Source organism: Danio rerio, chromosome 16 (assembly GCF_049306965.1).
Source record: "Danio rerio strain Tuebingen ecotype United States chromosome 16, GRCz12tu, whole genome shotgun sequence".
NCBI classification, from domain to species: domain Eukaryota; kingdom Metazoa; phylum Chordata; class Actinopteri; order Cypriniformes; family Danionidae; genus Danio; species Danio rerio.
Window position 1 is genome coordinate 17,102,501 of NC_133191.1, and position 14,335 is coordinate 17,116,835.

Below are 14,335 nucleotides of genomic sequence, written 5' to 3' on the forward strand. Positions count from 1 at the left end.
CCCCAGCTGTCCCCTGCACTTCAGCGGGCACTCGGGCAGATCTGAGGGTTCCAGCGAGAGATAATCCGTCACCTCCGGGCCCGCGGACCTCTCGCTCCTCCAAGCGCCCCATCCAAGCTTCGAGCGGAGGAAGCGATCCGTCTAACCAGATGGTAACCCTTACGCTCGATGACACCGGGAACCAGACTTCCACCGCGGCATCGGATGGTGGGCTTTCATTGTCCAATGATGATCCAGAGCCGCTCGCCCCCTCCGGGCAGGTGAGTGCTGTCAAGACGGATCCTGAAACTAACATGTTAGCTGTGCTTTCCCTGGCTGCTTCGGCCGTGGGGTTGGAGATGGTTTATCCCCCAGCTCTGCGGCCGGACCAACTAGATGGGTGCTACGTGGAGGACCAGAGGGCTAAGCCTTTGAAGCCTCTCGTCCCCTTCTTCCCGGAGGTGCACAGTAGGCTCACGATGTCTTGGAGGGCACCTTTCTCTGCCCGTGCTGCGTGTTCCTCCGCTCCCACCACTCTTGATGGTGGAGCGGCCAGGGGGTATGAAGTGATTACTCCAGTCGAGCGTGCCATTGCGATCAATCTTTGTCCGCATGGCGCCTCTTCTTGGCGGGGTCCATCCGGAGAAGAGGGAATTTGCTGTTTCCCCGCTGGAGGGCTGGGGACTATTTCTAATGGCACTTTTCAGTGCCACGAAAACATCAATGAAAGAGCCCTTTTCCACTTCCTCGGATGTGACAGCATGAACCCTGCCAGTCCGGGACGCTCTGCTTCCCAGCTTGCGGGTTCGGTGCACTTCGCCAGTGGCGTACAAGCGCTGGGAGGATGGTCTTCTTTCTCCCACCCCTCGAGCCTCCTCTCCGGAGTTTGGTTGCCTCTTGCCTCCAGCTCTTTTTTTTTGCCTCCGGGGGACCCTCATGCTTCCCTGATCAGCACACCCACTCCACGCTGCCCCACTGCTGGTACGTCAGCAATTGTAGCGATGAGTCCATTAGCGAGAGCTCTGCCTGCCTGGTTAGCGTGGGCCAGCCCTTCGCGGTGGCTCATATGCACTATCAGACTCGGCTATGCGATTCAGCTCGCGAAACGCCCCCCCCCCAAAGTTTACGGGTGTGTATTTCACCAGGGTCAACCCCTTTCCGCCCCTGTCTTCCGGTCCCTCCAGCCGAGATGGTGAGCGAGTTTTACACCCCGTACTTCATCGTGCCCAAAAAGAGCGGTGGGTCACGGCCAATCCTAGATCTGCTCGTCTTGAACCGCTGTCTGCACAAGCTGCAGAGGCACATCCTCCGGTGCGTTAGTCCTCGGGATTGGTTTGCAGCAATAGACCTGAAGGATGCGCTGTATCGCCGCGCCCTCAGCCCTTGGAATGACCCCTCGTTCCCAGTCATGTTGTTTATTCAACAGATACTTCCAGCACGGGCTGTGCTTTACGTAGTAGTGGGTAATGGTGACTCCACCCTGAGTCTGTTCAGCTGATCGATCTGTTTGCTTCCCCCCAGAACGCTCATTGCCAGTTGTTCTTTTCTCTGACCGAGGGCTCTCTCGTCACGGATGCACTGGCACACAGCTGGCCTCGGGGCATGCGCAAATATGTGTTTCCCCCAGTGAGCCTGCTCGCACAGTTACTGTGCAAGATCAGGGAGGACGAGGAACAGGTTTTGTTAATTGCACCCCTCTGGCCCAACCGGACCTGGATGTCAGAGCTCTCCCTCCTCGCAACAGCCCACCCCTGGCAGATCCCTTTGAGAGAGGACCTACTCTCTCAGGGACAGGGCACCCTCTGGCACCCTCGCCCCAATCTTTGGAACCTTCACGTGTGGTCCTTAGACACAAGAAAGACTTAGGTAACCTACCGATTGCGGTGGTTAATACCGTCACTCGGGCTAGAGCCCCCTCCTTGAGTGTGCCTATGCCCTGAAGTGGAGTCTTTTTACTGAATGGTGCATCTCTCGCAGAGAAGACCCCCGAAAATTGCCAGATCAGCATTGTGCTTTCTTTACTCCAAGAGAAGCTGGAGAGCAGGCCCTCCACTCTCAAGGTTACGTGGCTGCCATCTCCGCTCTCATGACACGGTGGTTGGCAGCTCCGTGGGAAGGCTTAACCTCCTCATCCGGTTCCTCAGAGGCGCTAGGCGAATTAATCCACCCCGCCCCCCTCTCATGCCCTCTTGGGATCTTGCCCTCATTCTCACGAGCTGCGTCAGATCCCTTCGAACCTCGACTCAGTATCTTTAAGATTTCTGTCCCTGAAGACAGCTCTGCTGGTCGCGTTGATATCGATTAAGAGGGTCAGGGACCTGGAGGCATTTTTTGGTCAGTGACTCGTGCCTGTAATTTGAGCCGGCTTACTCTCACGTTGTCCTGAGACCCCGCCCGGGATATGTGCCCAAGGTTCCTACCACACCATTTAAAGACCAGGTAGTGAGCCTGCAAGCGCTGCCCCCAGAGGATGCAGACCCAGCCCTTTTTTTACTTTGTCCAGTTCGCGCTTTGCGTATTTATCTAGACCGCACTCAGAGCTTTAGATCATCTAAGGAGCTCTTCGTCTGTTATGCGGTCGGCAGCAGGGAAGTGCCATATCGAAACAGAGGTTGAAATGCCCACTGGTTAGTGGATGCCATCTCCCTCGCTTACCAGAGCCAGGGCGAGCCGTGTCCCCCGAGAGTGCGCCACTCAGAGCATCGCATCCTCTTGGGCGCGTGCACGCAGCGCCTCTCTAAAAGACATCTGTAAAGCTGCGGGCTGGGTGACACCTAATACATTTGCAAGGTTTTTCAATCTCAAGCCGGTTTCCTCAAGGGTATTAAGTAACCCTTGGTGAGTGAGGAAACAACTCGGTTAAGGTGTTGAAATACGCTTGCTGCGCCATTCTCCCTAACACGGAGATACGTGCGCCTTTTCATCTGTCAGTAAAGTTCCCCATTAGGTGAGCCCTGCAGATTCCTCCGAGGCCCCCAGCACTGACTCAGCGGAGAAGGCACCTGCTGGCCCATTACAGTGTAGGTCTGCCTGCTGGTCAGCCCGCGTTTTGGGTATATGTGCCTGCTACGCATGATCCCCACTAGGGGATCCCAAATGCTTATTTAGCAACGGTGCAGTCCCCCCTCACGAGCGGACCCGTGTCTTCACTCTCCGCTAACCATCTTATTATATGCGTACTACCCCTTCTTAGGGCTAGTCTATATATTTTACCATCATACCTCCCCATTGGTTGGTAGATGGCCTCCGCAGTGTCCTCCCTATCGGGACTGCACGCTTTCCCAACATACTGTCGTATTTTCCTAGAATTATCTAGATGCTTGCAACTCCCAAAAAAAATATATCTAAATCCTTAAAACTTCTTTGAAGTGGGATAAGTAAAAGCCAGGGATCACGCTGGAGGACCGCGCCTCTCTTTGATGCAGGAGCGCTCATGCTATGCCTGGCTATCCTCTCATTGGAGGCGAAGGTAAGGTGCAGTCATCATGGTGTTTTCCAGACATTTCCCCATTCGTGGATTAAAATCCACTTTTGAAGTTATCTTGAAGTGAACTATGCATATATAGCATCGCCATAATGATTGTTCCTTAGCTGTAAGTGTCAGTCTTTTAAACTTAAAAGGATAGCATTTCCTTGCTTTCCCTGTGCTTATATGTGGAGTTAATTGCTATAAGCCACACATGCGTAAGCTTACGCTGCCAACTCATTTGGCATTTCATTGGCCCATTATATACTCTTTCAGACGATTGGCTTTCTGAAACAAAATCCCCATTCGTGGATTAAAATTCACTTATAGCATTTCCGTTCCCCTTCTCGGGAATGAGGGTTACTTTAGTAACCAGAGCGATTCACTTAATAACAAGAACAACTAAACCTTTTCTTAATTAACTTTGCCATCACATTTTAGTAGAGTCAGGATACCTGAGTTAACAACAAAAATTAAATAAATACCTCCAATAAAGACTAGTCAGAAAAAAACATTAGTGCAGCCATTTTAACTAGGTAAACTAAAATGAAATAAATAACTGCAGTGTAAGGTGAAAGATAAACAGGCTTGTACTCTCTAAGGACATTTGGAATATTTCATTAAGTTCTACTTCAAAAACACCATAATGTCCACATTCTCCGGTGAGAAGCTTGATCTCTGTGCAGACATACATAGTGATGCTCATTTTTGATTAAGTTTTTATTTGGATAGGTTTCCGTTTAAATTAATGAAAAAATATACATATACAGTTTCTAAAGTGTTTTTAAATGACATATTCACCAGTAAAATACATTGCAGTTTTGTCTGAAACTAATGTTACGGTTGTAGCCGTAAAGGTTATATTTTTGCCTCCCGTTAGTAATGCGTAAACTGCGGTTATATCTCAGGGCGCTGCGGATAAAACACGGGTCGGGTAATGAAAAAATACATTATAATTAGCTAATTGCTGGTCGGTTGCGGGTGTATAGCAGGATATGGCAGTGGATCAGCGAAAAAGCCGAGATTGGCCTTTGCAGAATGGGAAGATATGAGACGCCCAATAATGAAGGAAGTGCAAGAGTAGCCTACTATTCAAAGTTTCAGTTAGAGGAGTCATCAGAGAAAAATCTGCCATCGTCCAGGGAAAAACAAGATCGCTTATTTTCACGACTGCAGCGCCTTGCTAGGAGAATCATTCCTACATCACGCGGTGCAAGTGAACGCTCATTTAATGCAGTCCGCGGCTGGCCGTGTTTCGTAGGCGAGGCGGAGATGGTGCGGCCGCGTGGGGTTATAAAGAGCGGGAGACAGCGCGCTTTTTCCTTTGATCTTGTTTTTGGTGTATTTTGCTGACGTAATTGATTTTCGTTGTTTTTGCTTAACTTTCTTTCGGGTCAAATTATTTTGCATTACTTTTGCCCACTTTGAGAAATTTTGTAAGTTTTATTCATTTATATTTAGATTTATTTGTATGTTATTTTTTGGCTCGGCTCTTTCCCGACATTTCTGAGCTATATCTCCTCAAGTTTACTTTTTTCTCAGAGTAAGGTTTATTATATTATTATTATTGGTGTAAATGTTTCTCCTTTTTTGTATAGGCATTAATCTGGTTTCACTTTTGTACATTACAGTTTTTTACAATTGCTATGACACTTTTATCAATACATTTAACAAGTTTCCTAAACTCTTAACACAGTTAGCACAACATCCGTCTTCGTGGGCTATACAATTAACACATTTCTTGTTGTTTTGACAGAAAATGCATCCAGTTAACACAAATTTAAAATGCTTTAACTTCTTTTACACACAAGCACAACCAAGAACAAAACTATGTAATTTTACAGTCAAATTTACAAATGCTTTAACACAGTATGTCAGAACAGATAACACCATGTTCTAAAGACAAATTATATAGGATAAAGTCAAAGTGAACAGCTGTTCTAATTGTGAATTGAAACACAAGTTTATTCCCTGTATTTTATTAAATTGCCAATGAGAAACAGCATATTGCGGTCATATAAATAAATAAATAAATGTATATATATATATATATATATATATATATATATATATATATATATATATATATATATATATATATATATATATATATATATATATATATATATCTTTATTTATTTATATAACTGCAATATGCTGTTTCTCATTGGCAACTGAAAAAAAAAATAAAGCTGATTCCCATCTAGAAAGCACACTCATGTCTTGTTTTGGTTTTTCCAATCACATGATCATATGTTCTAATAGAGGACTCTTGAGGTTTTTGAAAGGAACAGTGAGCGCATCAAAGAACTCTGTCACCAATACGTCCATGTAAGATTATGCAATACAGTCATTATTGTACTATACACAGTGTGTTTTGCAGTAAACTACTCTTTACAGTTTTTTACAATTGCTATGACACTTTTTTCAATACATTTAACAAGTTTCCTAAACTCTTAACACGGTTAGCACAACATCCATCTTCGTGGGCTATACAATTAACACATTTCTTGTTGTTTTGACACAAAATGCATCCAGTTCACACAAATTTAAAATGCTTTAACATCTTTTACACACAAGCACAACCAAGAATAAAACAATGTAATTTCGCAGTCCAATTTACCAATGCTTTCACACAGTATGTCAGAACAGATAACACCATGTTCTAAACAGAACCTATATAGGCTAAAGCCAAAGTGAACAGCTGTTCATATTGTCAATTGAAACACAAATACATTCCCTGTGTGTGTGTATATAAATATATATGTGTGTGTGTGTGTGTGTGTGTGTGTATATACCGCTGTCAATCCGCTGTCATCTGTCATATATATAGACACACACACACACACACACACATACATACATATATGTATATATACATACACACACACACACACACACACACACATATATATATATATATATATATATATATATATATATATATATATATATATATATATATATATATTTATTTATTTATTTATGACAGCTCCCATCTCCCATAGGAACATGATTCCCATCTAGAAAGCGAAAGAAGAGATTTTTCAAATCACATGATCATACTGTATGTTCTAAAAAAAGGACTCATGAGGTTTTTGAAAGGAACAAGTAGCACATTGCAGAACTCCGTCACCAATACGTCCAGGTAAGGTTATGCAATACAGTGATTACTTTATGCACAGTGTGTTTTGCAGTAAACAACTCTATAAACCTGGCATTCATTAGTACATACATTACTGTAGCTATAGTACAGTGAACCATTTACACTGTGTTTAGAGAGTAATGAAGTTGGAGGTCAATCAAGTCCCACATGAAATTATCTATGTTGACGAGGCTGGCTTCAACTTGGCGAAAAGGCGTCGCCGTAGGAGAAACATAATAGGCCAAAGGGCCATCGTTACCATGCCGGGCCAGAGAAGAAGTCGGGCAAATGCAGAAGACCAGGCAGAATAGAAAATTACTTTGTTTTTTAGTTAAAATTACAGTGCTTTTTCTGTTTGTATATATTGCAGTGATGTCCTTTTGCAAATAAAGTCTGTACTGCAGCAATTCTGTGTCTGTATTTTTTTTACATAAACTGTAAATTTTATAAAGCAATTTATTTCTTTATTTTTGTATTGAATTTTTGCAGTAAAAGAAAGAAAATGCCTGCATTTACTAAACCCAACAAAATGAAAATGTAGAGAGTCTTAAAATATAAGGGCAGAGCTGACACATAAACTAATGCAGTTTCTGTAATTTTAACTGATGATAGTATTTTTATTGTCAGTGTTTTCTGATTGACTAAATGTTTCTGTTGAAAGAGAACATGTGTTAGTGTTTTGAACAATAATGTCATTTTGGAACATGTTTGCAGTGTTTTGTTAGACATGGTGTAGTGTGTTAGTTTATTATTGTATTTTGAAAAGTAGTTTAGAGGTTTAGTTTACAATGTGTGATTTTGAGCATAAAATTAACTGTTTTGCCAATTGTGTGTTTTAGGTGTGTTGCTGCGTTAAGAGTTTAGCAAACTTGTTAAATGTATTGAAAAAACTATCATAGCCATTGTAAAAAACTGTAAAATAAAAAAAGTAATCCTCTATTCTGCCCGGTCTTCTGCATTTGGCCACATGTTCTCATCCACATCACACCTAATATCTTCTCTGGCAAGGCACCGTGGGAAGAATCTTTTGGCATGCCTTATCCACCCCTGGCAGTGTTCAGTTGTGATGTCTTGGCATGCAGCATCCATTGCATCCAGGAGGGCCATTTGGTCATGTGGACGATGGTCAAAAACCTTCCATCTCCAGGCTGAGAAAAACTCCTCAATAGGGTTGAGGAAAGGGGAGTAAGGGGCAAGGAAATGGGACATCATCCTCGGATTAGCGTCAAACCAGGCTGTGACTGCACGAGAATGGTGGAATGCCACATTGTCCCACGTGATAACATATACAGGCAAGTGGTCTCCCACCTGTCCCCTTTCCACCTCTGGCACCAGTCTTTCATGCAGGTCTTCTAAAAACAGGAGAAGGCGGTCGGTGTTGTAGGGGCCAATCTGACATTTATGCAGGAGTGCACCATTGTTGGAGATTGCGGCACACATGGTGATGTTGGCTCCTCTCTGGCCCGGCACGGTAACTGTGGCCCTTTTGCCTATTATATTTCTCCCACGGCGACGCCTTTTCGCCAAGTTGAAGCCAGCCTCATCAACATAGATTATTTCATGTGGGACTTGATTGGCCTCCAACTCCATGACTCTCTGAAAGTAATTAGACACATAGATGTACAGTACAGCATTTACACTATGTACTAATGAACTCCAGGTTTATAGAGTAGTTTACTTCAAAACACACTGTGTATATTAGAGTAATGACTGTATTGCATAACCTTACCTGGACATATTGGTGACGGAGTTCTTTGATGCGCTCACTGTTCCTTTCAAAAGGAACTTTGTATAGATGTTTCATTCTGACTCTGTGTTTAGCTAGAGTCCGAGAAATTGATGTTAAGCTAATTGCTGCAATATTCCCAAAGACAAAGTTGTCCTCTACAACTCTGGACTGAATTTCCTTCAGTTTTATTTCATTGTCAGCAATAACCATGTTGACAATAGCAAGTTCCTGTTCTTCATTCAGGAGCTTTCCTCTGCCCCCTGAGGGAGGTAAACGTTGAATCCTTAGAGGGACAAAATACAGATACTTTTTAGAGACCGGAGGCATACAGTTACTCTAATACAGTAAATGGTTAGTTACACTTTACTGTAGGAGAAGCAATATCCTACCTGTTGGTTTTTCTGAAAATGCGGACAATGGATGCCACTGTGTCCCGGCTGAGATTTGGCTGTACTCGTTCACCAGCCTCTCTGTATGATAGCCCGTGGTTTATGACATGATCAATAATAGTAGCTCTTATCTGATCAGTTACCCTAGCTCTGGTCCTTCTTTGAGCGCCACCATGCATTCTAACTCCTCTCCTTCTACCTTGCCCCACTCCTCTCCCTCTACCTTGCCCCACTCCTCTCCCTCTACCTTGCCCCACTCCTCTCCCTCTACCTTGCCCCACTCCTCTCCCTGGTCCTTGTCCCACTCCTCTCCCTCTACCTTGTCCCACTCCTCTCCCTTGTCCTGGTACTCGTCTTCCTCTCCCTCGTGCAGGCATTCTTTCTTTCTTTCTTTCTTTCTTTCTTTCTTTCTTTCTTTCTTTCTTTCTTTCTTTCTTTCTTTCTTTCTTTCTTTCTTTCTTTCTTTCTTTGTGTTGCTGTATATTGTTCCTTTTCCACACAAGATCAGCTCAAATAGTCCTCTTTTATAACATATGATCATGTAATTGGAAAAACCTTAACACCTGAGTTTGGTTGCTAGATGGGAATCAGCTGTGATTTATATATTTACATAACTGCAATAAGCTGTTTGTCATTGGCGATGGAATAAAATACAGGGAATATATTTGTGTTTCAATTGACTTTAGCCTATATAAGTTCTGTTTAGAACATAAAGTTATCTGTTCTGACATACTGTGTGAAAGCATTTGTAAATTTGACTTTAAAATTACATTGTTTTGGTCTTAGTTGTGTTTGTGTGTAAAAGAAGTTTAAGCATTTTAAATTAGTGTTAACTGGATGCATTTTGTGTTAAAGCAACAAGAAATGTGTTAATTGTATAGCCCACGAAGACGGATGTTGTGCTAACTGCGTTAAGAGTTTAGCAAATTTGTTAAATGTATTGAAAAAAGTGTCATAGCCATTGTAAAAAACTGTAATGCTTGATCCCTCTGAAGGACATCAAAACAAGATATATCTTATACATCTTAAATATTAAGAATTGAAAATGTATAATATAAATCAAATGGTTTCTACACTCTCAGAAATAAAGGTACGTGAGCTGTCACTGAGGTGCTATCTTTTCAAAAGGTCCACATTTGTACTTGAAGGGTCCATATTTGTACCTCAAAAGTATATATTAGTACCTAAAAATTTTAAGAGGAACACTTTTATACTTTTTAGGTATTTATATGTAGCCTTAAGATATTAATATTGACCTTTTAGGCGAAAATGTATATCTTTTGAAAAAGGTACCATCCAGTGACAGCTCTGTTTCTGAGAGTGTACCATTGTGAATGCATAATCGCTTTAATCAATTCTAAGAAAAATATAATTCTGAAACTGGCAGTTCTAGAGCACTGATAGACAGTTTTAAATATTCACAACACACATTTCTTGTGTGGGTGTTTATAACTGCAAGTAGCCAAAAAAAAGACAAATTTAATATTCAATCAATTAATATTGTTTAATATTCAAATTAAATATCCAAAGCAACAAACAAATGCAGACGGCAGAAGTTATCGAATAAGCAAGGGATGTGTTTCTTGATCATGATTGTGTGACATTCTCACCATTCTGTCAAGTGCGATTTTGGCAGGGAGGTCTTCTGTGGTCTTCTGAACAGCTTTGAGCAAAAGAGGGTACTTGGTGATTCTCTGATGTGGTTTAGCCTGCATGTCGCCCAGTCTCATTCGCCCACACTGTGGATGATTCTCCACCCACTACAGAGCAAATTACATTAAAATAATCAGAAAAAGAAACGTTCATGCACGCACCCTAATGCAATTTTTTGCAATAATATGATGCTTATCTGCATCTCATAAGCACGTGTGGTTTGAATTGTGCATCTAAGCTTGTTGCACTGATGCATCTATTCTAATCGCAGAAAACCTCATGTTGATGTTAAAAGAGTCCTGCAAGATGCAGTTTTGTTTTTAATTTTATATTTTGGTTTGCATTTCACTGTGCTAGTATGAACAGACAAATTCATTCAAATGATTGTAAAGCATAATGTACTGTATTGTTACTTGTAGACTTCAGAAAACAGCCCACCCCCATAATCTACCTCTACAGTCAAACCAACACAAAAATTTCCACCCTGATTACTTTCTATACTGTAATCAGGGTGGAAATACAAAATGACCATTGACATTAAACAGAACTAAAATTAGTTTCTGCTATCTGTCTGCAGCTATTTTTGGACTAAAGCAAAAAATATAACTTATTTCATTCTTCATATCACTTAATTTATCTGTGCTTACATATTCCATGTATTTTTTATGACCCCTTTTCCTTGTAAATAAAGATGACAGCTCATTGTAAAGGAATCAAAGTGATAGTTTATCCAAAAATGTAAATTTACTTACTGTTTACTCACCCTTAAGTCATCCCAAATCCATTTTTCTTCTGTTGAACACAAAACATGATATTTTGAAGAAAGCTGAAAACAAGTTATAAGCACTCTTCAAAATCACATCTTTTGTGTTTACCAGAAAAACAAAAGTCTGAAACAAGTAAAGGATGAGTAAAGTAAATGATGATAAAACTTTCATTTTTGGTTGGACTATCCATTTGAATCATCCAATCAATCTATTTATTTATAAAATTGTTCATTTTCATTGTTCAAGTGAAGGAGTCATTGAATAATTCACTAAACCAAATTCACTACATTTGCTCAAAAGCATTAATTCAGCTAATCTGAAACTGACCACTGGAATTATACTTTTCCTTACCTTTTTTTTTTTTGGGTTATTATTATAACAATCTAGGGCCATATATACTTACAAAATTGAGGAAAGTTTTGCGGACAAAAAATAAAGTATTGAGCAAAAATAGATTAAAAAAATGCAACTCTGCCAAAAACCGCAAAGCAAAAGTAAAAATAAAAAATTCATTTTGCTAACAAAAATAAAGAACTGCAAAGGTAGAGAGATAAAAATGCATTCAAACGATGTCAATATATTAAGACAGCATCACTGAGGTGGTCTTAGAATGCTTTCACACCTAGGGCTCTAATTTGAAAATCCATACACAAAGTGCAAAGCGCAGGGTGCAAACGCATTAAGGGTGTGTCGGAATCCACTTTTGCTATTTTAAGGACGGAAAAATGCGCTTTGCGTCATGGTGCATGGTCTAAAACAGTTGAGCTTATTTTCTTAATGAGTTATAAGTGTGTTTTGAGAATAAACCAATCAGAGTCTCATCTCCTATTCCCTTTAAGAGTCAGTTGCGTCGCGACATAACGTATTTGCTATTTACATGACAAACTTTGTAAGAGAAAAAACTGAGCTTTTCACTAGCAAGAAAACAGTTAGCGCATCTGCAGCATGAGAACGAGAGATGAGCCTCCACATTATTTACTTTCGCTTTTACTCTCGTGGAGAGGGAAACTTCTTGTATGCACAGACATCCATTAGTCTATACATAATTAATTTTGTTTGTTAAGCGCAAAGATTTGTTTCAAAACCATTTCTAAATTCAGTTCTAATTTCCAGCAAACAAATAAATGACCAATAATAACGAGCTGTTTTCAAACAACTGAGTTATATCCAAATTCACATGCTATGCCCCATATGGTCTAAAACCTGAAAGGTGGGCAAATCTAAGCTTGTTTTTAATAAAACAAATATAAATGCATATAATAAATAATACTGCTAATAATAATAATAGCATTATACAAAAACCAAAGTGTTATAAATAAATTAAAAAAGCTAATATATATATATATATATATATATATATATATATATATATATATATATATATATATATATATATATATGTATATATATATCTCCTTATTATATCCTTATTATATCCTATATATATCCTTAATATTTTTATTCTTTTTCATATATAAATATATTTGCGTATTGCTGTACATCCTGTCTGTATTAAGCAATGTGCAAGCGAGGCGCACAAATAACCGCGCTCTGTGCTGGAGTTTAAACCGGCTTTGTTCTGGTCTATTGAACAATCTATTATAGTTTCTCAAAATAGCAACGCACCAGCAATGTGCCTCAACACGCCTCCTTTTTTAGACCAGAACGCCTATAGGCGCACATGTGAGCGCAAATGCATTTGCTAATTAAACTGCGTGGTGCAAAATGTCAAAACGACTCTTGCGCAAAGTTGAAACTAGCAAACAACATGATAAGGCCCCTAGACTTCTGTTTCGGAACCTGGCGTGTTTCCCTAATTAGCTCAATTTGTTTAGCATATGTGAATCCAGCAAACACGCTCGGATCCGTGCCAAAACAACCGGAGCAGATAAATTATAGTGAGAAAACAATACGATCTGAACTAGGCTATATCACAGTGTATTATGGATATGTAACAGGCATATATACAGCTATATGAAGAGAGAATTATGAGTAAGGCGGAAGGTCATTCCTAGCGGTAAATGTGTGTTTTATGTCAAATACAAAAGTGAAAGCATGTTAACTATTAACGAAAGCAGTCTTGGTTTATCAATTATTTCTGTTGCCGTGTGAAAGCAAACTGCACCAAGAACAAAGAGCAACATTGTAACAATTTTAATCCTTTTTTCGGAACAAAAGAATCAATCCACATGTGTGAATGCACCCTTACAGGCCAGTTTATTTATTTATTTTTGTTTGCAAATGTTTTAGTTTTTTTTTTTTTTTTTTTTTTGCACTGCTTGGTTATTATTTGCTGCTCTTTTTCTGTTTGCAAATTTAATCTTAATTCTAAAATTTTTATTTTCCCTTTGCAGTTGTTTATTTTTGTTAGCAATTCCTTTTTTTTTTCAAAAATATATTTTCGCTTTGTGATTTTTGGAGGTTTGCATTTTTTTAATGGTGCTCAGTACTTTATTTTTTGTAGTAAAATTTTAGTTTATTTTGCAAGTATATATGGCCCTAAATTGACTCCATATTATTTAAACATTTCCTTTTATAAACTTAGGTATATGATATAAAATACCATGAGATAGGTGTAAAATTGTGGGTTCGTCTCAAGCTGTTTTCGTGTTAGCTCCACATTTCTGTCCCCTTCGAAACAGTAATCAAAATATGCAGGAAAACGTTTGTGAAACTGAAAGAGATGAAGAGAGAGAAATTAAAACATATTTGGAGATGCAAAATTAGATCAAATTGGGCTCCTAATACTATAATCGAATAACACTTGCATCGCACCTGCAAACACCCTGGTTCAAGTTTCATAGGGTCAAAAGGTCGTCCAGTGAGACGGACTTCTTGTAACATTGGATACATCACGTCATGCCAAAAGAGCCGATGTGCATCGAGAATAGATGGAAGATCGGAAAAGAGCATCGTGGGGCTAACCTAAAAAAAGAAATAAATGTAGAGAGAAATGGAAAAAGATTAATTGATTAAGGTAATTGCCACAGACATGTAACCCACGTTTTACACCAGAGAGATTACTTTCCATCTAGTCTGCATAAAATGTTTCCATTAAGCAGTAATGCACTAGATCACAAATGAGCAGACTGAGTAGTGTTCTGAGTAGAGTTTTGTTCATTTGTTTTCCATTTTTCAGTCTGCTTGCCATTTAGATATGCTGAGTGTGTAACTCTAGAAGGTCAGTTCAGTAGAAAAACATTTTGT

At 40.0% G+C, this 14,335-nt stretch overlaps 1 protein-coding gene across 4 annotated transcripts in view; it reads right to left on the bottom strand.

Annotated features, from left to right (window-relative positions):
- plekhg6 (pleckstrin homology domain containing, family G (with RhoGef domain) member 6) overlaps positions 1-14,335 on the bottom strand; it is a 60,684-nt gene that overhangs the window by 33,550 nt on the left and 12,799 nt on the right. For all 4 annotated transcript variants that reach the window (XM_009292202.5, XM_009292201.5, XM_009292203.5 and 1 more), the window contains exons 7-9: positions 13,904-14,053; positions 13,692-13,802; positions 10,319-10,468 (exon numbers count right to left, since the gene is read on the bottom strand). In XM_009292202.5, coding sequence (XP_009290477.2) covers positions 10,319-10,468; positions 13,692-13,802; positions 13,904-14,053 — 411 coding nt within the window. The remainder of the gene's footprint in view (positions 1-10,318; positions 10,469-13,691; positions 13,803-13,903; positions 14,054-14,335) is intronic.